The 27,146-nt window shown below is 33.7% G+C and overlaps 1 protein-coding gene across 3 annotated transcripts in view; it reads right to left on the reverse strand.

Annotated features, from left to right (window-relative positions):
- Window positions 1–342: 342 nt before the first annotated feature.
- LOC110037993 (WAT1-related protein At5g64700-like) overlaps window positions 343–27,146 on the reverse strand; it is a 46,478-nt gene continuing 19,674 nt past the window's right edge. For all 3 annotated transcript variants that reach the window (XM_020742747.1, XM_020742749.1, XM_020742745.1), the window contains one exon: window positions 343–610. In XM_020742747.1, the coding sequence (XP_020598406.1) occupies window positions 463–610 (148 nt within the window). In that variant the 3' untranslated portion in view covers window positions 343–462. The remainder of the gene's footprint in view (window positions 611–27,146) is intronic.

Consider the following 27,146-nt stretch of genomic DNA (forward strand, 5'->3'; position numbering starts at 1 on the left):
CTGCCATCGTCTTTAATAAACACGGTTGATTTTGAATTTTCTTTTTTATGATTGATTTCTGAATTAGCTAGTTATCACCATTAAAATTTTATTTCAAATTTAATATACCAAATAATACAGTTTGTTTTAACACAAGATTTACTAAAATAAGACAGTTTCAACATCAGAAGAATCAATCAACTTGTAATGCCCAAGGAAAGTAGGCATGCATGAATCATGATTATTCCTACGTCCCATAAGTAAATATTGTTCTTTATAGTGGCGTCTCTCTCTCTCTCTCTCTCTCTCTCGTCTAAGCTCCGATTGGTTTGATCAACTAAAGAGAAAAAATGAAAGAAGGTGAAAATCCCAACAAGTTTCATTAAATTTATGTTGACATTATAATATTAATTCTTGTTTTATTTCTTCCCTTTCGCTTCAACAAACCAGCAACCTCGTTGATTTTGCACTATTGGTAGCTCATCATTTCCCTTCTTCAATATTAAATTCATTACCAATCTTTAGGTCTTCTCCCGCACTTTCTATGGGTGCTCCACTTGGTATGTTATCTCTACTCTTTCCCCAGAGCACGCCGTAAAGACCTCCAACTATAAAAGCGCATCCAAATACACTGCACAGGATTCAACTAAAGAGTCATATTAAACTGCCATTACAAGCAAAGCAATCAAAATGACAAATATTGGTAGTGTTTAAGATCACTTTTTGTTATCTTTCGTTTTTTGTTTTCTTTTTCGTTTTTTGTTTTCTTTTTATTTTAGTTTATAAAAATAGAAGAAAAACAAAAAAAAATATGTTTATTTAGTGTATTTTATTTTTTTATTTCATTTTCAAACTAAAGTATTCTGTTTTCAAAAAACATAAAATTGGAAAAACGTCTTTTTTGTTCTTTCAAAACAGCTCCCAACATCCTAATCCCGACCTTGAACCCGATGCCTTGTTCAGCGCGGACGTCAACCCGAACGTCGTTGCATTCAATGACATCACTTGAACTATTTTAAGAATTTTACATAAGCAAATTAGCAGTTATTAGATAATCATTTGAATGATGAGTGTGAATCTAAGAACTGATTCAAATTTTATAAGTTATATTTAATTCTTTTTTTCTCTAGAGGTAAATGAAAAATGTGTAAGCATTGATCTTTAGAAAATCAAATAATCTAGAAGAAAGGAGTACAAGAAAGGCTAGCCCAATACCAAGATATCATGAGATCCACATGACTGACTGAGCAAACCTTACGAGCCAAGATGATAAGGTAAAAACAAAGCAGACCATGTGGCGATCAAAACAACAACTAGATGATCAAAGCATGGACCATTTGGCAAGAAACTAGAAAAATGGACATCTGAGCTAACCACTACATGAAAACTTACCCAATGTGCTAGCCTACCCAATAGTAGATCAGATTCAAGAAAAGATCCAGTTCCTCAGTATCTCCAATCATCCCAAGTAGATTGTAGAGGCTCCTTACCAAGCCTTAAGAACCAACAGCCAAGCCATATAAGGCGTCCGACAATACAGAACAAGCTCAGCCGACAGAACTAAACTCGTCAACCCAAACCCAATTAAGCTTAGTTTCTAGTGACAAAAGTAGTAGGACGACAAATATCCTTATATGGACCACCTTAAAAGTGGAGCAAAAAAGTAAAATAAGAATTGTATCATCTCCTCTACCAATAAGGGGATTATTTTTTGAATAAGCCATGGTTGATTATTGTCCATTCCTCTCTTTCTATCTCACTCTCTCACTCTCTATCCCTATTTTTTTACACTCTATTCCTTGGCTTTGACCCATAGATAAGTCTAGATTCAACATACTAAAAGGTGCGGTGAATGTGGATCATGCCATAAAAATGAAGATGAGTAACCTAAGCAGAAGAACATAATAGTTACACCGCTAAAATGGAGTGCACCATAGAATATGTGGCCCAGTAGATCCAAGATTAGAAAGATCATACATTGGATGTCATCCAAGGCATGTTAACCCAAGAGAGAAATCAACAATCTCAAGATAAAGGGTTGACACCAATGATAGAAGAGTCCCTCCAGCTTTGAAGAAGGATTGTTTCCCAATACATTGAAAATGCTTGTTTAACACCAATTGATTGTTATTAATTCAGGTTTTTTTAGGAACCCCGTCAGCTCAAAATTATTTTCTAGTTGAAAATTACTATAGTCTAGACTCTGAAGTAATTCAATTACCCAATGTCGGACAAGAGGTGGACCGATTTGGTCAACCCACTGCCTTATTTGAGGTAACTGTGCATTTATTAAGAATTACTAATTCACTGAAATGCTATCTTCTCTCCATCACACTTAGAGAATTGGCCCTTAGGTTGTTCAACAGTGCTATCCTTTCTCCACTAAGCTTAGAGAATTGGCCCTTAGGTGGTACAACATAATACCGCTTGGAGTAATCATGTCATTTGTTATTTTTGAGTGTTTCTTTATAGCACAATTTTTAGTGGGCAAAAGTCTCTGAAAAACTTTCTGGCTCTTCTACAGTTTTGCGAAGGATTGAACAAGATTTTTATTTCATTTATCGGCCACATTTAGAGATGGCACATTAAACCTGCGTTCACCCATGATGTCGTAGCTCAATGGTTGATTGAAGGATAATTTTATATACATTAGATCTGTAGCAACCAATGATATTAAATAAAATGCTGGAGTTAGCCAATAATCATATATCAACTATGAAATATAACTCCTACCCAACCTCATCCAATGGAGAATCCTCCGCCCTTTAAAAAACGACTACCCAAGGTGAAGGTTGGAAGATTAGACATAATTCAAGTCTTATCAACCAACTTTGATAAATGCCCTTAGAATATAGAGCTACTGATATAATGCACCACAGAGGGAATCAGGCATGATATCCTAATTAACATTGAGTTTGGTCTGACGAGCGTCTGCTACCCGACCATGAAACACCCAAAGTAACTTTATTGAGAGTTTTGATGGTTGTGATAGTATTAGCCATATAAATAAAATTATTCCAAATGAGCGCCCCCAATGAAGAATAGAGTTTACCTTTAAAATCTTAAGAACTTTAGTGCCTAATACATGAACTTTATAGCAAAATGGAGGATTATGGAAATTTTTAAGGCTTGAGTAAGAACAAAATCAAATCGAGCAGGTTAATGGAGTTTTATGTGTAAGGAGCAATAATCCAGTGGCAAGGGAAGGATCAATTAATAAAATATTGAATAAGCCAATCTGAGTCCACAAAATTCTAATCATTTCGATATTTTTTTTAATCTATGGAGGAGGTGTAGGCCTATTCCACTGATGTAACCCGAAAAAGCTTTGATTGAGAGCACAATGAGCAACCTCTCTTGCACCCAAACACATCTTACATCCTTTCATAATCTTCAACAATAAAGATTTTCCCCTTAAGGCAAACCTCTAGCTAGAACAAAATTGCTATTGCATTGGTTACCAACTACCATAATGGTAGTAGCTCGATAAGATGGGCCTCGGAAGCAAGTGACTAATAGCTATGGTTGGGCCTCCCTATATTTTTTTGTGAGAGGAAAGAGACATTTTGAACCAGCACTTTATTAGTAATTTGGGGAAAAAATGTCAAGAAGTTCACCAATTTGGTGGACTTCATAATGGTCATCTCACCACCCACCTATATGTTATCTTCAGTAATGTCATACCAATTCTTTGTTGACTGTCACCACTACTACCATGTAGCTAAGAATTTCTCTAGTGACGGAGAGGTGATCACTGTCTGTGGTGATCTCAAATAATGTTGAGCATGTTTTGTTTGGTTTTTCAAAAGCTTCAGGTAGGAGCCCTTGAGCTTGAGAACATGCAAGAATGGGGTCATCTAGCTAGGCTACCCATTAGCCACCGACAGCCGAATTTGATGCTAGTAGATCTTTCTACTAAGTGAAGCTTTTAATGCTGTTTACAATGAAGTGTTGATCAACACCCTATAGAACCATCAAGATGTTCTTACTTGGTCTACCACCGAGATGCATGAGACAACAATCAACATTGCTTAACATTACTTAAATTGAAAACTAACAACTTGACTGATGAAGCAAAATTGAGGATCTTGGCTGTCACCCTAACCGACCAAAATTGAGAGAAGGTCAAAAAGATATTGGAGACCAGTTACATTATCTTATACCTACTATGGGTGTAAAAAATTTTCATGGTGAAGAAATTGAATGACAAGTAGAGGATTTGTATATACTTCACCAATCTAAATATTACTTTCTCAAAGGATAGCTAACACCAAACACAGATCGATGCATTCGTATATGTTGTGGTCAATTATTTTGTGATTAGCTTCCTTAATTACTTCACCAGTAATGATTAGATTAACATGCATCGAGCTAGCCCTGAAAAGACAAATTTTATTACAAGCAAAGGAGTGAGTTTATATCGTGTGTTACTGTTGACCTCACTTTTTGTTGAAGTCTACTCTTTGTTCCTTAGAACCCTAAAATCTTGCCATAGGATTTTCTTGGTGAAAATTCCTAGAGGACTATTAAGGGAACCATCAACATTAGAAATCCCAAATGTCTCATTGCTCTCTTGAAGTTCCATATGTTGGTTCAATCCTCTAGCACTTAGTAGGTGGAGCCAATATGGGGGAGCTCAAAAAGAGTCCCCATAGGAATGTTTGGCCTTAAGAGTAGCCATGGGTTGTGTGGCCTTGGTCAGTTTTGCATGCACAAACTTGATACCCCTCACCTTCACTCGCACCCCAAACCCTTAACCTAACATGCTTAGCATGATCCCTTACACTTTTGGAAACTCATGTGGATGGTCCCCTAAACCCTTAACCCTAGGCTAGGGTTTGGCTAAGACCAGGAAATGGAGGATCCAAAGTAGGAGCTCCCTTGATCTCATGGCACCATAAGGTTAATTATTGTGGTTAGCATCCTTAATTAATCTCATCCTACCCAAATAACCAATTTAGTCTTTTGACCCAAACTTTCCTAAAATTACCAAATGGCCCCAACAACCCTAAATTTTCAAAATTTTCCAAAATCCTCAAATTTTGTCAAAAAATCATCCCAAACCATTTCAATTCACACAAATTTCCCAAAAACCTCAAAATTTAAAAAATTCCAAAAATACCCCCAAAATTGCAAAAATTATCAAAATGCCCCTCATGGACCAAAATTTTCCAAAACCTCCTAAATCATTCCAAATGCCCCCAAAACCAGTCTTAGCCACCTATTGGACCTAATTTGACCAAATTAATCAATTTTGAGTAAAATCCTAATTTTTTCCTAAAATGCCTAAAGTGTCCAAATCACTCCCAAATTCTACCAAATTGATTTTAAATTTCCCCAATTTCAAATCTAAATTCAATTTCATCATGTATAGACCCAATGAAACTTATTTAAAGCCCAATTCACCTCAATTTCCATGGCTAATTTAAACCCCCAATTTTACCATGAGCCACGATTCCACCAAATTGAATGCCCTAACCCAACCAATTTCCCAAAATCCAGTTCCTAAACTCTTCATAACAATCCCATAGATCAAATTAAGCTCTCAATTGGCCTTGATCTAGCCTTAACCTTAGCCCAAACTCAGTCGAAACAAAAATTCCTAATTTTGCCCAAAATTCTAAATCTCACCAAATTAAACCCCAGAACTCCCAAATTTTCAGTCAATTGATTCCCTAACTCCTCAAATCAGTATTCTACTCCAAATTAAACTTTCAATTGCCCCAAATCTAAACCCTAATTAAACCCAAACCCAAGTCTAAGCCAAAACCTTAAGTTTGAGCCCAAAACCCAAATTAACTTAACCCATTCGAATTAGCCCATGACTAATCCTTTCGTGGTTTTTTAACCTCCTAGAATGATAATCAAATCATTTTAGCCCACCCAACATGAGCCATAGAACAAGGGTCCCCAAAATTGGGTGATTTCTTCCTAAAAATGTCTAAACTAAGGGGACTCTTTCCATCAACCTTCCTAAGCACCGAAACCATCACAAATAAGTTCCTTTGGCTCCCCTGTCCCATCTAGCCATCAGCTCACATCTGGCCAGCCACTCTTGTCACCGAAAATCTCAAATCCGAGAAGAGGACACCTTTTATAAATCCAAAATTGAGCCCACCCCTTGTGGCACTCTTCCATTAGATGCCTGCGCCACTTAACCCTCTTCTCCAGCCTTCTTGCACCAGCCAATCAGAGATTGAGATCCTCCCCTTTGACATGTCTATAAAAAACCTCATTTTCAACGAACTTAATACAAGAACCTAAGCTATGGGGACACTCTGTCAATTTGTTTCCAGAGCCTTTCCAAGCTACCTTGAGTCGAACCCTGGCAACTTTCGCCACTAAAACCTACTGCCTAAGCTTAATATTGAGCTCTAAATCTAGGGGATTTTTTTTTTCACTCCACCAAACCCCACAAAACTCAAAATGAAACCACCCTTAAGCATCCTCAAACAAAATAAGGAAGTTTCTCATCAGAACCCCTCTGTCTCAAGCACTCTAACCCACTTCTAGACCAAGGCCGCACCACCCTTCAATCAAACTCTTTCTTAGGCTCAACCTCAGCTCAAATTGGTGCTTCGAAGAGCTTTGTGGAGTCACAACAAATGTCAAGAACCATTCCAATTGAGGTCACACCTCTTGCACAAAGGTATAGGACTTAAACCTTAAAAATGCCCTTAGTTTCATTAATTGTGAAGAGAGTGTTGATTTCATAATTATCTAGATGTACGTATGTGTTCATCTCAATTAGATGAAGCTATAAAAACAAACCGTGAGTGATTTGGTCGAGCATCGAGTGAGATCAAAGCATTTAGTGTGGACGGTTCTCAATTTAGAACATATGGGGATGATAAACGGATGTCATCTACTTGCGCGTGTATTGATCCAACATTGGAGGAGAATTCAGATGAGAGAATGTTTCATAACGTGCAGCCCGTTTGGTAGCTAACGCGGAAGGCGGCGTCGAATGGTAGCATTCCGTGTGGAGTTTCAGAGTTGCCGAGGATCCTGTCAACGTCGCGTGGATAAGTAGATAAATCAGGTATTTTTATTTAAATTAATTCAAAAAATTTAAAAATTCATAACTTGGTGCAGACAGAAAAATCATAAAAATAAAATGCAGAAAAATCATAAAAATAAAATATAAAAAGCCTCTTGCTCAGTGAATAGAGAAGTGTATTATGGACCAAAAATAAAAATTAGTTGACATGTCTTTTATTTTTATTTAATTGAATACTCTTTGTAATGTTTTAATTTTAATTAAGTAAATAGTAGACACCATGACTTGAAATTTTAGGAGTTTATTCCTAATGTTAGTGAGGGTTTCCTCTATTTTTTCCAAGGTAAGAGGACACCTCTAGCTTTGAAACCCTGATTTTCAAGCCTAGTTACCTATTTTTGGTTATAATAATTATATCTATTAAAATATAAGTTAGAAAAATAAATGAATTGATTTGGTATGTGATGCGACATTCGATTTTTGTGATGTGCATTGAATGTCTTTCAATATTACAATACGCACACAGAAGAATTATTAGTAAATATATAGTTCAACTCCAATAAAAATAAATTTACTTATAAATAATTTTATCTTTTAAAATCTCTAATTTGCCAAACCTCGTAATAACAATGCAAATATATGTATCGCTCAAGTAATAAAGGGCTCTAATGGAGTCCTAAGTATCAATCCCACAGAGAGTTGGAAATTCTTATGGTTATAGCGTCATGCACAATATTGAAACTATAAAACTTAAGTAAGAAAAAGAAATCTAAAGTAAATTTAATGTGCGCTAAATGAAATGCAGTTAAAAGATCTAAGTTAACTAACTAATTGCTAAACTTCAAAAGGTAAACTTATAAAGACTAAATAAAATTTTGAAATGAAGAATTCAAATTTAAGAAAGCATCCTTTCCCTTTAGAATGATTTTATGCAATGTAAAAAAATTAAAATCATTTAAAACACATATAAAATTATATTGTGTCAAATATGAGCAATCCTATTTCTTACCCTCTTACCATAACTTTTTTGCGAAAAAGTGAGAAACTGGTTTCTAGCATTTTAGTCCCTTATATTTCAATCATCCAAAAGAACTTGATATAATAAATATTACCATTTTACCCTTTTTAATCAATCCTAAAATTTAAATAAGGCATTAAGAATATTAAGAATCCAAAATTAACATTTTGCCTCATCAAATATAACTCAAATGACTTTGGAACTTTTAGAGTACCTCTCCCATAGGTGAATTAAAATATCAGATAAGAAAATGTGATTTTTCAATTTTTTTTTTTAAATTTAAATAACTATTTTTAACTCAAAAATAGGATTTTAAATATTAATTTAATTACTTAATCAAAGTAAAGTTTTTTATCATGAAAATATTATTGGAAATTCTCCTAGATCAGAGGATCAGTTCGACAAAATTTCATGATTTTTCAAGTTATATTTTAATTAATTATAATTATATATTATTTTATTTATTTAATTAAATAGAAAATATGTTTTAATTTCAAAAATTACTTTTTATAATTTTATTATATCACTCTAAGTCTAGAAAACTTAGAGAAGTAAACTTTTCATTTTTGTGATTTTAAATTTATTTATTATAATTATTTTAATGAAAAATTAAAGAAAATATATTTTTAACCTTTAAAAAATTATAATGAATTTAGAAAAATTGGGAAAAATAACTTGGAAAAATTAGGAAAAAATTTATAATGAGTCCAAAGTGATCAGAAAACAATTAGGAATATATTAGGTCATTTTTGTATTTTTGCAAATTTTAATTATTTCTAATTATCTTTAATTCAAAAATAAGCTCAATAATAAAGTATTTACTTTAAAATAAATTTTATTTTTCCTAAATGGTCCTGGTCACAAGTAACTCAAATAACCACTTTTCATAATTTTTTTAAATATATTTAATTTAATATAATTATTTTAATACAAAAATACCATTTTATTTACAAAATCAACTTTAGTGATAAATATACTCCAAATCAACTAAATATTTACAGTGAGTTAATGTGATTATCCTTTACAATGTGGAATTGATTTTTCTAAATTTTGAATGATTTTTATTTAATTAATTTATTATAATTTGTATATATTTAACTAATTATAACAATAAACCAAATCACCTAAATTTATTTTATATTTTTTCTAGAATCATCTGACCAGGAGAAACCTACCAAAAATTAATCCCATAATTTTTTTATTTATATTTTAATTTATAAAATTATTTTTAAGCATAAATAAGCAACTAGACATGAAAATTAGGGTTTCAAAGATAGAGATGCTCTGACGTTGGAAAAATCAGCGAACATCCCTATTAACATGAAGAATCAACTGTAAGAATTTCAAGTCATGATGATTATTATTTAGCTAATTAAAATTAAAAAATAGACAGAGTATTTAATCTATTAAACATATAACTCAAGTCAAATAAGTTTAATTTTCGTTCACATTGTTCTCCTCTGTTCATTAAGCAAGAAAGTATTTTTATATTATTTTTATGATTTTTCTGCACAAAGAAATGGATTTTCTAAGTTCTAGACTTAATTTAAATAAAAAATTCTTGAATTTCCTACTTATCCTACTCAGCACCACCTCAACCTATAGTGCTTCAAACTTTCCACGCGTCATAGTGCTGTTAGATGTCGCCATCCACATCAGCTTCCACGCGACCCTCTATTCTTGCTTCATCTCCTCGTCTGACGTGATCCCAGCCATCTAATCGATACACGCATAATCCAATGACTCTCTGTCATCGTCCCCAATCGTCCTAACCTGAGAACCATCCAAATTAAAACCTTAAGATCTCTCTCAATACCTAACCAAATCACATGAGGTTTGTTCCTATATCTTCATCTACTCAAGACAAACACATCTATACAGTTACAAACTTATAAAATCAAACTTCTTTCAAAAAAGCCCAAACTGAGCAAAAAATTAGGGTTTATGCTCTATACTTAAGCCTTAGAGGGTACGCCTCAATCAAATGCTTTTGGAAGCTTTAGTAGAGTGTGGCAAACCTCCTAGAAGTGTTGGTTTGCTCTAGTGAATAGCCTGGGTATAAGTTCAATGAAATGGTGATGCGATCGTGCTCAAGAGCTAAGTTAGAGGGCTCAAAAGAAGAGGGTTTCAAAAGGAATCTTCTTAGTTTGCTCTATGGAAGTTTTTAGAACAATCAAGTTGAAGTTAGGTGAAGTTTGAGAAATGGCCAGAAGTTACGCTTATTTTGAGCTCTAAAATTGAGCTCATACACTGGGGAAGATGGCTAGAATTTGGTTGGAATGGTTTAGAAGGTATTTAAGGAGCTCCAGAAGAAATTTCACAAAGTTTCCCCAAGGAAATTGAAGGTTTCTTTTCTTGGTCGTGGGAGGTAGAGCTTAAATTATAGGGGAAGGAGTGTCCACCATTACTGGCTAGCGGGTTCAAAGGATAGCTTAGGTGGTGGGAAGACAAATGCAAGCAATCAATTGGGATGAGACAACTTAGGGAGTTTAAATTTTTAGTGTTGTATAAGGGGGCCTCTCGATTTTGGGGTTTTACGGCTACTAGGCCGGCCGACCAGGTCAAGGCTGGTGGCTAGGTGGCTCAAGGGATCCAAGGGAAGCCTAATGATGATTACCATAGAGTTTTGATGGTTGTTGGCAAATATATTTGGGTTTAGCCAAATATGGGAAGAGATCTTCTAAATCAAGGGACCTTTGGTCCATGACTCATATAGAGTGGGCTTGGTGGGTCTAGCCTGGTTTCTGTGGTCTAAAGGCTAGTTGTGGTGACCATTGCTTGGTCGATTGGAATGGGTTTGGTTCAATTCAAGGCTTGGGTTCAAAATCATGACAATGTTGACCTCAATTTTTGTTGAGGTATAGTTTCCTTAGAAGCTTAAGGTCTAGCCATAGGACTTTCCTAAAAAAATGACTACTTTTTCATATATATTTTATGCTCAACTTTAACAACTTTTAATTATATTACACTTTAAGGGAAGGTATTTTGCATATTTTTGGTTTTAGGAAAAATAAATGGAGTTTTGGAGAAATAGAAGCAAAAATGGTGCAATTTGGAGCAAAAACGAGCAAGAAAGAATATTTTCTCCTCGTACATTTTGATATATCTTTTTACGCTTAATCTCATTTACATTTCTCACACATTTTCGAATGAAATTACACTTTAAAAAATGTTATTTTCATGCTTATTTTGTAGGTCTATCTGTTAGGAACGAAACACAACTAAAATGGGGTGAAATAGAGCTAAAATCTAGCAAAGTAGTGGAGCTACTGCAGACTGGCATTGAGGGCGCCCGAGTCCAGAGAATTGACTAAAATTGGTGCCGACAGCACCCAGACCTATGCCGACTGCACCCAGGACGGTTATGAACAAATTTCGAACAAATTTTTTTGGCAGATTTTGATGTTCTAGAAAGCTCCCAATGAACAAATTTTTTTGGTAGATTTTGATGTTCTAGAAGGCTCCCAATGATTCAAACACCCCATGAAGTGATTCAATGCATCTAGACATCTACAAAAGGCTCTTGAATGAAGAGACATGTCTTTTAGATGAATAGATCTATCTCTTAGGAAAAAGGACAGAATTTGTGTCTCTTTAAAAAAGAGGGCTTGGCGCCTTTGAAGAATTGTAAAAGAAGAAGGAAGGTGAAAGGTTTCTTTCTTCATTAAACTTCTAAGAGAGAATTTACTGGACTGTAAGAAGAGAAAGTGCTACAAGGGAGCTTCGAGGGATTTTCTTGAGGAAGAGTCTAAGATAAGTTGTGTTCTTTCATTTCTTTATTTTGTAAACTTATTTTTTTTTATAAAATTTGTTTTTTGTTGTATCTTCCTCTGAGTAGACTTCATTATCTTTCTCCCTACTCTAACATATGATGAAATGAAGAGATAATTTGGATGGGCCATTTTAAAATATAAAATAAATTGTGATGATTTTTCCACTCCATTCTTAATTTACTTTTTGATCTAACATATTGAAATTTTAAAATGTGTTGTGAAACATATGATCCAAGAAATGAAGTATGAGTTCTACAACAGAGTGAGAATCACCTTTAATTCCATGGAGGAGTGTTTCGTTCATAGAATTAGGTGCAAATAAATAGAGAAATATACATTGTTTGGCGTAGAATTGGAGATTTTAGGGTGGCGGACTAATATCCCAAATTTGATTTTAGTGTTTAAGAACTAAAGAAAGCATTAGCTTTCAGGAGAAGAGAAGTTGGAGCTTTGGAGTGAGAGCCAGTATCCTCCTAGCCTAACCACTGATTTAGAGACTAAACTTGAGATTAGCCAATGATTCCCTATAACACTAAATTAGGGTAGAGAACTAAAATTGCTCTTATTTGGCACAACACAAATTCACACAAATTCAAACCATTTATCTCCACAAATTCAAACCATTTATCTCTATCATTAACAAAAAATTCATTAGTGGGAAGGATACTTTCTTAAATTTGAACTCTTCGTCACAAAATTTTGTTTAGTCTTAACAAATTTTACATTAAAGTTTACAAATTAATTTAGTAAACTTAGTTCCATTAGCATACATTAAAACCACTTTAATCAACCTTCTAAACAAATTCCTTATAGTGGTAGACTAGAATTAGTCTAAAGGATTTCTTAGCTCGCTTCTTCATGGGATCGATACTGGGGTTTTAAAGGAAGCCCTATATTACTCGAAGCGATACGTGCACTTGTGTAGAACCACTAGTGTGTGAACTATTTTTTATATTTTTTAACATTTTGATTTTTAATTAATTAATATAAATTAGGTCAAGATTTAGGCCATATTTTTGAAATTTAATTTGCTATGTAACTTCAGGTCGGGTCAAATTTTTGACGCTATCTCAAGAGAATTAAATTGACATAAAACACGTAGAAAAACAGCACACACTAAATGCACATCAAGTTTTTGGCGTCGTTTTCGGGGAAGCTTTGCTAAGAACTTTAGGAGAATTTAAGTTAAACCTATAAGATTTAGATTTGGATTTTATAGTATTAATATATAGTGTGTTTATTTATTATGTGTTTATTTTAAAGAAAATCTGAAATACCAAATATATTTTTGATATCTATCATATTATTTAAGTCTTTAGATGCGTAGTTCAGGAGCTGCATACCTTGAATTTTACAAGTAAGATTTGGAGAGAACTTTTGGGAAAGATTTAAAAAGACTCCATGAATTTAATGTAGACATGGTGGATCATAAAATAATTTATATTCATATTTAGATTATAATGCTTGTAGCTTTGGAAGAGTAAACTCTAAGAGAGTGGCAAATTTTCAAGGAGATATGCTTACAATTTTAATTTCTCATGTTGTAGATATTGAGAGGAAGTTGGATCAATACATAGAAAGATATGACCATGAGATAAATAATTCTTATTCTGATTATTACAATCCATGTTGGGAAAATCATTTGAATTTTAACAAGAATAATAATTTTGGAGGAGAAGACCAATTTTGGAAAGATAATCAATTTAATCGGACATGTACTTGGAATAATCATGGCTATTATAATGATGAACTTTCTTTTCCTCGGAATTTTAACTTCAACCCACAAAATGAGGAGAAGGATTTATTAGAAGAGGTTGGTATTCCTTGTTAATCAAATGAAGAGTGAGTTGGAGTGTCAAGGGACAACAATAAAAAATATTGGAAACTAACTGGAGTAGATTATTAATTCAATTTACAATCATCCTCAATTTAACTTCAATCCACAGGAGAAAGATTTATAGATGGAAGAGGTTGTGGTTTAAATGGAGAGTGAGTTCGAAAGTCAAGGGGCTATAATAAAGAATATAGAAACCAAATTGGGGCAGATTATTAAAGCAATTAACAATTATCCCTCAGAGATTTTACCTAGTGTCCCAGAGATAAACCCTAAAGAGATGAATGATGAGCAATATAAAGTTATCGAACTAATATTTAGAAGAAAATTAGAGCATATGTTTTAAAAGAACTTTGAGTTGAAAGATTAGGATAAGGAGATTGAAAGATCAACGGAAGAAATTCCTAAGGAATTAAAAAAATCTATTTCCTCAACTAAGACAAATATAGAAATACCATTTTTACCTTTTACTCAGTACCAAGGAGAAGAATTAGAAGATAACTTGAAATAAAAGAGCAACCTAGGAGAATTTGATCCAGAATTTGAATTATCTGGAAAAAATCTGATCCAAAATTTTGGAGATCATGAAGTATCTTATAAAGATCAAATTCTTATAAAATTTAAGGATGATATTAATATGAAAATTGAGAAATCACTGGAATAATATTGGATCTAGAAATAAATATGAGGAATAGGATATGAATAAATCTGAAAAGGAAGAGCTGAAAAAAAATTTTAAATTTGAGGATTCTGTAGGAATCCTTGGATCTGGAAAAGATTGGGTGATTGATCAAGGATTACTTAAATGGAATTTTGATCCAGGTGGAATCATTTATTGGACTAACGACATTAAACAAAGTGCTCTATGGGAGGCAACTCATAGTTATCAGTGTGGTTTGATTTAGTTTGCATGAGAGTTATGATTGTTAGTGTTGTAATGTGTTTGCTTTAGTTTGTATTGATTAGTTTGATTGATGATTGGTAGATGTTTGGATTGTTAGTGGTTTGATTTGCATTTTGTGTGTCATGAGGGACGTGGTTTCTTAGCTTCTTATTATGATTATACTTGTATGTTCTCTTGTAGTACTTGGATTGACGAGTCCACTACAACTCAGGTCTCACCTGGACTTGAGTTTTACAAGAGACATCATGAATTTTAACAGTGACAGTTACATCTCAACTTTATTACTTCCTTTTTTTGACCTTATTTTCATTTGATAGGAATAGCTAGCCTATTTGATGAGTAACATGTGGATGATATTACATTATCCTTATAATTACTAGAGGTGTTTAATTAATGGGATATGGTGATGCCTAGGGTTGGTTATCGAGAACAAATACATCAGGGATAATCTTGTCTTTATGATTAGAATCTATAAAATCATTTATAAATACCCAATATATCTGTGCAGTGATTCCGTTAGAAATTGGAAGTTAGTGAGATGCGATAGTGAGATGGTTAGTGAGATGCGATGAGTTAAAGGAAATATTGACCTCATTTATTTTGTGTGTTTGTGTTTGTGTTACAAAAATATAAAAATTTGGAGAACACATAAATATTTATATATTACTACGACGATACTTATCATGCTTATTATACCTTTCTTTCAAATTTATCAAGCATGTTTAGTTTAGATTTACTTTCTACTACATGTTTTCTATCTTCATAAAAAATTGTAGATATTTTTTATAGTCATTTTTGGTAGAAAGAATTTCTAAACTATTTTTCTTCCGACTTACATTTTCTATACTAAATGTTATACATGTTAAAAATCAAGTTTTTGGGTAGGAAGAAAAAAAAAATTAAAGTGAGTATACTTCCTTTTAATTTAGTATTATAGCATGCATGTTTTAGGCTAAATTTACTTTCTCCTGCAGTTATTCTATCCTGATTATGAATGTATATGAACTTTATAGGATGCTGTAGTAATTTGTTTGTAGATTCAACTTTTACTTTTTCTTCTTGCTACATTTTATGAAATTTATTGCAAAATATTTTTAAAAATTTATGTTTGGGGGGGAGAAAAGTTTCTTTTAAAGAATGAAACTAAATTTTATTTCTCCTCAATTAGCTATATTTTAAAATTTTAGATTAACATGACCTTTGGTATTAGAGGCTAACTTTTGATAAATATATTTGTGTTTATAAATATATTGTAGACTTGAGTAAAAGTTTTCAATAATGAAAGTTGATTCAAGAGTTATGATATTTGGTACGAAAGAATAAGACTATGTTTTTTCTATTTAAAGTAAAGGAAATTGTATTTTTGAAGTATTAAAAATCTTAGAGTTTCATGTAAGAAGAAAATAATGAGGCTTTATGAAAAATCTTTAAAGCTAATAAGAATTTATAAAGTGCAGGAATGTGAAGAATTTTTAAATTTAAGAAGAGGATTGTGAAGTTCAAAATTTTTAAAGGCTATCCCAATATAGTAATCCTCACATGAAAAAGAAAAATAAAGAGAGAAGAAAAAGGAAAAAGATTAAAAATGATCTTAAAAGAAAAAAAGGAAAAAAAAAAGAAAAGAAAAATATGTGAGGAGAAGCTTGAGGAGATTCCTAATAAAAAAAATTGGCTTGACACGACTCAACTTGAGGAATACAACTTTATTTCATTTTTTAAACTTGTATTTGAGTATTAGTATCCTTACTAATAAATTTCTTATGAAGTTCTTTTTCATATGGATATTCTAAGTGACTTTAATATGAAAAATTGCAATTCTTTTTGAAATGAATAGATAATCAGAAATCTTAGCCTTGACTACTAGATGTTCTTAAAACTTTAGATTTGACTTAAGTTGTTAAAATTTTTTTAAAGTTGTGCTAATATATTTAGTAGACCAAATTATCAAAATTTAGAAGTTAAACTCTCTACCATTAGTTGTAACTTTTATGTAATAAATGTATTACTTGAGGACAAGTAACAGTTAATTTTGGGGGATTTTGTTACGCCTAAGAAATGACTACTTTTTCATATATATATATATTATGCTCAATTTTTATAATTTTTTAATGATATTACACATTAAAGGATGGTATTTTGCATACTTTTGATTTCAGGGACAAGAAATGGAGTTTTGGAGAAAAAGAAGCAAAAACGGTGCATTTTGGAGCAAAAACGAACAAGAAAGAAGATTTTGTCATAGCACATTTAAATATGTATTTTTATGCTTAATCTCATTTACATTTCTCACACATTTTTTAATGAAATTGCACTTTGAAGAAAAGTTGTTTTCATGTTTATTTTGTAGGTCTATCTATTAGGAACGAAACGTAACTGAAATGGGGTTAAATGGAGTCAAATGAAGCGAAATAGTGGAGCTACTGCAGACCGGCCCCGATGGTGCCCGAGGCCAAAGAAATAAAAAAAAGTGGCACCGACGGCACCTAGACCGACGCTGACAGCGCTCGAGACTAATATGGACCAATTGTTTGGTGAATTTTGATGTTTTAGAGGGCTCCCAAGTGATTCAAACACACCATGAAGTGATTCAATTCATCTAGACACTTGGAGAAGGCTCTTAAATGAATAGACATGTCTTTTGGATGAATAGATTTGTTTCCACAAAAAAGGAGGGAATTTGTCTCTTTAAAAAGGAGGGCTTGGCAAACTAAATTCCCCTATTTTTTACTCAATTTGAAGTTCTACATATTGGTCCTAACCTCTAACATTTAGTAGCTAGGGCCAGTATGGGGGAGCTCAAAGGGAGTCCTTATAGGACTATTTGGCTTTAAGGTGGACCCTGGGTGGTGTGGCCTTGGTCAGTTTCACACACACACTGTCGGCATTATTTTCGATTGGAAGAGTTGCCCGTTGGAAGCTGTCGGTCACCGGATTCAAAATCTCATCGCCCGCTTCGGAAAGACATATATATATATATAAGTTTGGAAAAATATTAAATCAAACTGACCCCATATTTTTCATGGTTTAAATGAAAGAGAACTATACCTCAAACCCTGTATTTATCTCAAAGGATAAGCACAAAACTTGAGGATGAGGCTTGATCAATTAAACTAAGAAATATATGACATTTGTTTGGTCTACAAAACTATTTTTATTTGCCTCCAAGTTCCCTTATTTAATACAAAGAATTAAATAGGGTTTATATTAAGCTGGGTTCGAAAAAGCTTCCTATAAGGGCAAGCCCCTATAGTTAACTACATTTTAGATAACCTAAGTCACCTAAGAAAACTCTCAATAAAAATCAGGAAATGTTATCTTCAAAGAGGTCAAATGGCTAGGAATTTCAATGATATCAAACAATGAGGTGTGAAAAGAGATTGGCACAAATTTGGAAAAATTTTTTGTATAGTACAAAGGAGGAAGAACTATGGGATCTCATAGATCTGGAGTAGAACCTCGGTGACTTCCCAATCTATCCTATTATTTGGTTTTAATTTTGAGAAGGAATTATTAAAGGAATTATTTAAATGTTTCATCTTACCAATTTTATTAGAAGGAATTATTTAATTGTTTCATCTTACCAATTTTATTAATTATATCTTACATTTGTGTGAAACGATCACACAAATAGCCTGGAAGATGTGAGGATTTAGATCGTGACAAACAACAACCTCGGAATCATAAGACAAGTTAGGCTTATATTGTACAGTAGAGCTATACAAAGGCCTAAAGATGAGTTGAGGATTTATGTTGCACTAGGCAGACAACCTTGAAATCCTATAGCTTGGTATTTAAAGAAAGGTTTAGTTAGGGAAGACATGTTCTGCTGTTGAAGATGGCCGTGCTGCCCACCATGCTAGCTCCAAGCGCCTTTTCATGACTAGTTTAAGTTTTGTAGTGTGTCAAGTTATGGTATCAAATTAGTTGGCCCTATGGTTATTGTCCTTTAAATTTTAAGGGGGCATGCTAAAGCTGATTAGAGCAACACCGGTTAATATCCTACGGTTCTCTAATTCTGGTACCACTGTTTTCTATTGGATTCACTTAGTCCAAATGAATTTACTGAACTCAACTTTTTGAGTTCCATACTTTCATTTAGATTGTGGGAAGCCTCATTAGCAACCGTAGGTTACATCCTCCGAGGGATTCCCGATCATCTGATAGAGACGTCTTAATTTAGTTGCAATTGTGGTTTTGTGATGTTTGTGATTAAATTTTGGGTTTTCTTATATTTTGAATGTTGTGGCGGTGAATTTTATCTTGGTTGATTTTAGTTTTGGTTTTTGTTTTGGGTTTTACGGCTATCCTAGCAATTTTGGTTTTCATGCAGGGTGACATCGTTGTTTAACATGCAAGTTTGGGTTTTTGTTCATACATGCAGGTGAGTAAGTGCAGTAACGTACTGGAAAGTAAAGTACGGGAAACTAAAAATGCAGGTAAAATAAATTACAATAAAAGCATACCTGGATGGTCTTCTCGTCATATTTAACTAAAACTCAAAATGCATGCAAGAGTGTTTATATATTTTAAAAGCATTTTATGTAAAGCAAGGAAATAAGGTTCTGGTGATCAACCAAATCGTAAATCATACCCTGGTGAGCCCTCATTTAAAAGCTCACGAGAAAAAAGTAGATCCACGCTTCCCTCTCACCGCCTAGTGAAAATTCTCGAGCTCATTTAAATTTATTATGTTTATTATGTCTCATTTAAATTTATTATGTTGCTTAATAATTCATCCTATGAATACCTCCAATGCTCAGTGAACATTGACGCATCAATTATCCCTAAGAGCAAGTAGATTATCATTTGTCATTTAAATTGAGAATTATGTGGCTGAAGACCCTTAAAGGAAAAAATTAATGTTATTAAGACACTTAGCCATCTTCAATTTTAACTTAGGATTGTAGTGTTTTAAATTTGTTCAATTTCTGGTTACATTCACTTTTTTAATCCTCATTTAACCAAATTTGATTTAGCCTAGGTCACTACTAAGCCTTTAAGACCTTGGTGGATATATTAGTAATTTTTTGAAAGAAAGTGAATTTTAAATGATAATAATTCATTATCAAAACATTTGAATGTCATTTGAACACCAAATAGGGGTATTAAATTAGTGTGTTAATAACATCCAAAATCATACCCCTAAGTCTAGGATCAATTAATTTAATAGTATTCCAAAGTTTAATAATTTAGGAAATTACAAATTTCTCCTTTAATTAAGAAAAATGAGATTGGTTTCTACCTGAGATTGGTTTCTACCAATTAATTTCTTGTGTTTCAATCATCTGATGGTGTTAATTAAGATCAAATATTGCTCATTTCCCCTTCTTGAATTAAGCATAAGTGTTAAATAAGACTATATTTCCAAAATTATACCTTTGCCCCTGAGGCTCTACCACTTCATAATTCATCAAATTTAATTCAAATGACTTTAGAATTTTTATCATACCTCACTCAACGTCAATTAAGATATCAGAGGAGAAAATATGATTTTTCAAAATTTAATTTAATTTATATAATTATTTACATGCAAAAATAGGATTTTTCAAAGAAAATTCAATAACTTGACCAAGGCAGAGCCTAATCGCTTGAAATTTTTATTAGAGGTAGACATAGACCAGAGAACCACTTGGACCAAATTTCATGATTTTTTTTAGTTTTATTTGAATTACTATAATTATTTTAGTGAGAAATTAAGGAAAATCCATTTTTAGCCTTTAAAAAATATTCTTGAGCTTAAAATTCAATATCCTTACTTAGAAAATTAGGAAAAAATATTTCAATTGCTCTTAAGGGATTAGGAAATAATTTAGAAAATTTCCATAAATTTTATTAATTTTGTGATTTTTAATAATTTTTCAGTATTTAAATATTTAAAATATGCTTAAAAAATGAAATTTTTTACTTTAATTACAATTTTATTTTTAGAAATTTTCTCTAATCACAGAGAACTCCCAAAAACTAATTTTATAATTTTTTGAGTGATATTTTAATTATTATGATTATTTTAAGTTTTAAAAGAGGCCTTTAACTTAAAAAATTAAATTAGGTTATCAAATGAACTCCAAATGTTTTGAAATTTTTATGGGGAGTCCTCTGAACTTTAAATTATAATGGAGAACTAAAATCAAGTCATATAGATGTATATTTTTCCAAAATTAGATTTCTTCGTGTTTTAGGGTTTTGTAAAAATTAGGTGTGTTCTTAATGACTTAGCTCATGACAAATTTTCCTAGGGTTCTCTGGTCACAGTGAACCTACCAAGATTTTCTTGGATTTTTCTAAGCAACATGCTAATTACTATGATTAATTTATGCAAATAATAGACATAAAATTGAAAAACACATATCTTCTCATAGGAGTCTCCTCTGACTTTTGAAAAATCAGGGAAGATCCCCCATGACAGAGGCTACAATATACCAAAATATCAAGCCATGGTGAAATACTTGAATGCATGAGAATCTGAATGCATGGAGAATCAAAATTCTAAAAAAAATATTTAATTAATTAAAACTAAAATATGCAATAAATAAACCTCAAACCATTTCCACATTGTTCTCCTATGTTCTCTGAGCACTAGAATATTTTTTCTTTTATTTTTCTAATTTTTCTACACCAGGATATGGATTTTTGAAGTTATGGGGTATTTTTTGAATTAAATAAATCCTATTTTCCTACTTAAACCACGCGACGCCATGACATCATGCGAAGACTCCAAAGCCTTGCGTGGCATGCTCTGGTTGAATGCCGCCTTCCGACTCAATGCTGATTGGGCTTACGTTTTATGTACCGAAGCATTGTTCGACTTCTTCTCAGCTATCCATTTGATACACGTGCCATCCAAAGGCTGTGACTCTTTCGCCCCATCTGGTTCATCTCGAGAGCCGTCCACCTTCTAGGCTTAAGAACTCAAGCTACACTTAACCAAATTGACTCAGGTTTGTTTCTAAAGACTCAACTAGCCTAGACGAGGCTATCTATATGGCTAACATGGCATGAAATTGGATTTATGAAAGTGTAGAATCAAAACAAGCTCAGGATAATGGGTAGGTTTATACCTTTGCTCTGAGAATGGAAGCTTCAATCAGAGCTTCTCGACACATTCGTGGAGGTCCAAGGAGGCTAGGTATTGAACCTCTTGCTGTGGTGAAATGTCTAGTCCCAAATTTGATCAAGATAAAATTTGAGTGTTGATCAATTTCTATGGTAGAGGCACTCTATGAGGAAGCTTTGATGGGGTTTCTTCTTCTCACACTGTGTTGAAGGTTTGAGCAAGTTTAATTTGATTTTGGTTCAGTGTGGAGTTATGGTGGAGAGTGTTCTATTTTCAGTAATGATTTGAGCTTTGAAATTGAGCTATGGTAAGGGAAATTAGAGCAGAGAAGTGGTAAGTTTGCACTGAGGAGGATTTAAGGAGGTTGTGGGACAATTGGACAGGGTCTCCTTTAAAAAATTTCAGCACCCAAATTTTGGTGGTGAAGTGGCCATTTTATAGCCATGGCTAGAGAGGGGAGCTCATAGCCTGGCTTTGGGTGCAAAAGCTTGCTGAGGTGGTGAGTTGAGCGGCGCAATTGGCCAATGGGAGTGGGACAGCTCAGATGGGTCAATTGGGTGTGAGGATTTAAGGTGGTGGTTGTAGGCTTTGAGGTGCTTCAGTGACTAGGCCGACCAGCAATGGTAGGAAGGTGCTTAGGTGGCTCAGGAACCTGAAAGGATTCGGTCACAACAATTAATTTGGGCTGGTGATCGGTTTTGGCAAAGATAACTTTGGCTTAAGTAATTTAGGAAACAAATCCTTTTACTTAGGGTACCTTTGGTCCATGGCTCATCTAGGGTGGGTTAAGTGGATTTAATTTGGTTAATATGACCCAAAATTTGGCTGTAGAAGTTTTACCTTGATCAATTTGACATGGCTAGGTCAATTTTGGTGCATGGGTCCAATGTGGGTCCAAATGCCAAAGGTTGGGTTTGGGTTAGGCTAACCAATACTTTAAGCCCATTAATTGATCAACTTTGTGTAGATGATTGTAATGAAGATTTTTAGTGAAGGGCTGAAAAGACTTTGAGTTCAATTGGGGCTTCAATTTGAAGGATTTTTGGATTTTGGACAATTTAGGCATGTTGGGATACACTTGGGTCTAAGTTGGACTAAGAATGGCTAAGTCCACATTAATTGTTTAAAATGGTCTATAGGAACATCATGAAGAGTTTTCAACATAAATTGTGTGTCAATTTTGGGGTTTGGTGGAATTTGGGGACATAGCCAATTTAGGGCAAATTTGGGGATTTTTGGACTTGGGTTAAAATTGAATGCATTGCGGCTTCATCAAGCCCAATTAAAGGTCAAGTTTGATGTGTAGGAATATTATGAGGAGTTTTCAACATAAATTGTGGCAAATTGAGTAGGCTATGGGGTTCAATTTGGTGGGATTAAGTCATAGGGCCAAAATTAGGGGCTTAACTTAGATCAAAATTGGGCTTAAATCATGGGCCAATTAAGCTTATATTTATTTAGGTTGGTCATATGAAAGTTTAATTTGAGTTTAGAGTTGAAATTGAGGAAAATTTGGGCCAAATTGATGGACATTTGAATTTAGGAAAGTTGGGCCTTCAAAGGCAATTTGGGGGTTTTGGTCAAAATGGTCAAATTGGTCAAATTGAGTTTAATTGGAGGGTCCAAATTGGTTTTAGAAACATTTAAAGTAATTTTGGAGGTTTTGGGAAAGTTGGGGTGCCAAGGGCTATTTTGTAATTTTGGATGGTATTTTGGTAAATTTGGTATTTTGGGTGGTTTTGGGTAATTTATGTATGTTCAAATTGTTTGAAATGATTTTTGAGCAAATCTGGATATTTTGGGTAAATTTGAGGATTTTGACCAAATTTAGGGTTTCAATGGTATCAAGGTAACCTAGGGGATTTTGGTGCAAAAGGCCAAGTTGGATATTTTTGGTATAATTGTGGTGCCAACCACCCTATATGAGCTATGGACCAATAGAAACTCCATTTGCGTCCTCTATGTACTGGTCCTAGCTAAACCCCAACCTAGGCCAGTGGGTTTAAAGGAACATCAACATGAGTCTCCCAAAGGATCAAGGGATCAAATGATCAAATTCAAGAAATTTTATGTTTAGTTTTGTGAGTGATTGTGGGTGAAAGTGAGTGTAGGTGAGTGGCTTAGCTCCATAACAACACCCAAGGTCAACCCTAGGGTCAGGCAGTCCTAGGGGGACTCTCCTTGAGCCTCCTCATTGTGACCCCACCTACTATGTGCTAGAGGTTAAGACCAACATGTGGAACTTCAAGTTGAGCAAAGAAGAGGGTAGAATTTCTAATGGTGAGGGTTTCTTTTCTATTTTTCTAGGAATAGTCAACAGGAAAATCCTATGGATTGACCCTAGGCTACTAAAGAGGAAAAACTAAACCTCAACCAAAAGTGAGGTCAAGACACACACTTGATACCCACCCCCCACGTACACTCAAAACCTCAGGCTTTAGTCAAATATGCTTAGTTGGACCCTTAACTTTCTGGGAAACTCATGTAGATGGTTCTTAGGCCACTAGCCCTACGATAGGGTTTAGCTGAGACCAGCACATGGAGGACCCAAAGTAGGTAATTCTATTGATCTATGGCTCAGGTAGGGTGGTTGTGTGATTGGCAACGCCAAGCCTATTAAAATTACCAAATTAGCCTTTTGCCCCCAAAATCTACCCAAATTATCAAACTACCCTTGAAACCTCAATTTTGACCAAAATCCCAAAATTACCCAAAATACTCAGCTTTGTTTAAAAATCATTTTAAACCATTTAAAATAGCCCAAATTTCTCAAAACACCCCAAAATTTTCGAAGTAACTAAAATACCCCTGATTTTGCCACAAAATTACACCTCGTGACCTAAACTATTCCAAAACATTCAAAATCACTTCAAATGTCCCCAAAACCAATTTGGACCACTCTACTAAGCCAAATTTGACTAATTTTGACTAAAAGCCCCAAGTTACCCTTAAAAGGTTTAATTACCCCAATTCACCTCCAATGTCCAACAATTTTATTTCAATTTTCCCCAATTACAATTCTAAACTCAAATTCATCATGCCTAAAATTGATTGAAACTAAATCGAGGTTCAATTGGACCCAATTTCAAACCTAAATACTAGGCCCAATTCAAAATCCCTAATATGACCTTAAGCCAAAATTTCACCAAATTGATTCACCAAACCTATCCAGTTGCCCCAATTTTGAATCTTAAACTCTTTACAACCCTTGCCCACATCAAATTGAACCTTCAATTGCCCTTGGTCAAGCCCCAAGCTCACTCAAATTCAATTTAGACCAAAATCCCCAATTTTGCCCAAAAATTTCCACTCAATTGGTATTCAAAACTCTTCATAGCATTCCCTTGGACCAAATTGAACTATCAATTGGGTCTAACCAATGCCCTAGCCAAATCCAAACCTAAGGCTAGCCCAAATGAACCAAAATTGACATGAGCCAAAATCCAAAAAACTAAACTTCCAAATCAACTCAAAACCACTCAATTCTTTTTTTAAACTTCTTGTGACAATCTTCTACACCATTTTAACCAATCAATTGAGCTCAATGCCATGAATAGCCCAACCCAAATCTGACTTCAAGCCAAAATGCCCAAAATTGAACCCATGCTTTAAATTTGACCAAACAAAATAAAATTGATCAAGCCAAAGCCACCACAACCACCCTTTAGACCATAGTGACCAGGCTAGACCTATCTAGCCCACCCTATATGAGCCATGGACCAATGGTCCCTTGGTTTAGAGGATCTCTTCCCATATTTTTCTTAATCCAAGATATCTTTGCCATCATCCTTAACCATTCAAAGTTAATCAAAAATTAATCTCCCTCTTGCTCCCCTGACTCCTCTAGCCACCATCCATGGCCCTGCCGACCGGCCTAGTGGCCAGAAAACCCAAAAACCAAGAGTGAACTTGTTTTAAATCAAGTCCATTTCATACATCCAAGTTGGCTTATCCAAATTAGTCATTGGCACTCTTCAACCCTCCAAAGAAGCTGCTAATTGGACTTGAATTGAAGCCTAGCCAACCAACCCAAGCTCTTCTATTTAAACTCCCTCTCCCACGACCAAAAGGAGAACTCATCAACTTCCTTGGAAAAACTCTGTAAAATTATTTCCAGAGACTCTTCAAGAACTTCTGAGCTCAAGCCCACCATTTTCCCTTCTATGAATCCCTCTGTGAGAGCTCAATTTTGAGTTAAAAATCTGGGGATTCTCCGTCGCTTGATCCAAATCTTTTGAAATTTCAAATTGACTCTTCCTTTAGTTTTTGTAAGCTAAACAAAGAAGTTTGCCTTCAAAACCCTTGGTCCCGAGCACTCTAACCCTCCTCTAGACCAAAGCAACACCACCTTTTCACTGAACACATACCTTGACCCTATTTCAGCTCAAACAAACCCTTAGAGGAGGTTTGATAGCTTATAAGGAAGCTTCCATAAGAACCCAATTGAGGCCTCATCTCTTGGGCAAAGGTATAGACCATTAACTTTAATTTTGAGCTCAGTTTCACCAATTGTGAAGAAAATTTTTATTTCATAGCACCGTAACCGTATAGATGTGTTCATCTTGAGTAGATGAAGGTGTAGAACAAACCCCATGTAATTTAGTTTAGTATTGAGAGAGATCTTAGGGTTTAAATTTGAACGGTTTACGACTTAGGTCAGTTAAGGACGATGATAAGGAACGGTCTGATAGCGTCTGTATTTGATGGACGAACGAGATCAAGCAAGACTAGGAGATTGTACACGAACTGCGGGAAGCGAGCTATTGAGGTGGTTGGTGGCGTCGAATCAGAGAGCGAATTAAAATGCCTCTGAGGTGTTTTAGATTTAATTGATTAATTATTATTCATCAAAGCTTGAAACTTTTGGGGTTCATTACTTATGACAAAGGGGATGTTCTCTGATTTTTCCAAGGTTAGAGGGCATCCCTATGCATGTAACCTTAATTTTCAATCCTGGAAGGCTATTTTGGCTTAAAATAATTACAAAAATCAAAATATCACATGGAAAATTTTAGGATGAATTTGATTAGGTTCCCTATCAGGGAAGCTTAGGAAAAATATGAGGATGGTTTGGATAATTTTATATATTTCTATAGTTAATTAAATGCTTATGAATCGTATTAAATTTCTTAAATTCAATATTATTCAAAAATTAATAAAATCAATTTCAGATGGTGTAGAAAAATCATGTTCACTCACTGTAAAAATTTGAAATTGGTTTGATTAAGTTTAAATACTAAAGTTGATTCTCTAAGAAAATTTGTATTTTTATACAAAAAATAATTATATTAAATTAAATACACTTCAAACAATTATGAAAAGTGATTTTCTCAGTTCCTTGTGATCATGGGTAAAAATAAAGTTATTTTTTAGAAAATACTTTATTTTAAAGCTATTTTAAAATTAAAAATAATTAAAATTAATTAAAAATTTCAAAAAATTCTAAAATGTTGTAATATGTACCTAATTGTTTCCTGATCACTTTGGACTCATTAGAATATTTTTCTTATTTTTTATAAGTTAAAAATAAGTTTATAAAGGTCTAAAATGTATTTTCCTTAATTTCTCATTAAAATAATTATAA

Source organism: Phalaenopsis equestris, unplaced genomic scaffold (assembly GCF_001263595.1).
Source record: "Phalaenopsis equestris unplaced genomic scaffold, ASM126359v1 Scaffold228767, whole genome shotgun sequence".
Taxonomy (NCBI): domain Eukaryota; kingdom Viridiplantae; phylum Streptophyta; class Magnoliopsida; order Asparagales; family Orchidaceae; genus Phalaenopsis; species Phalaenopsis equestris.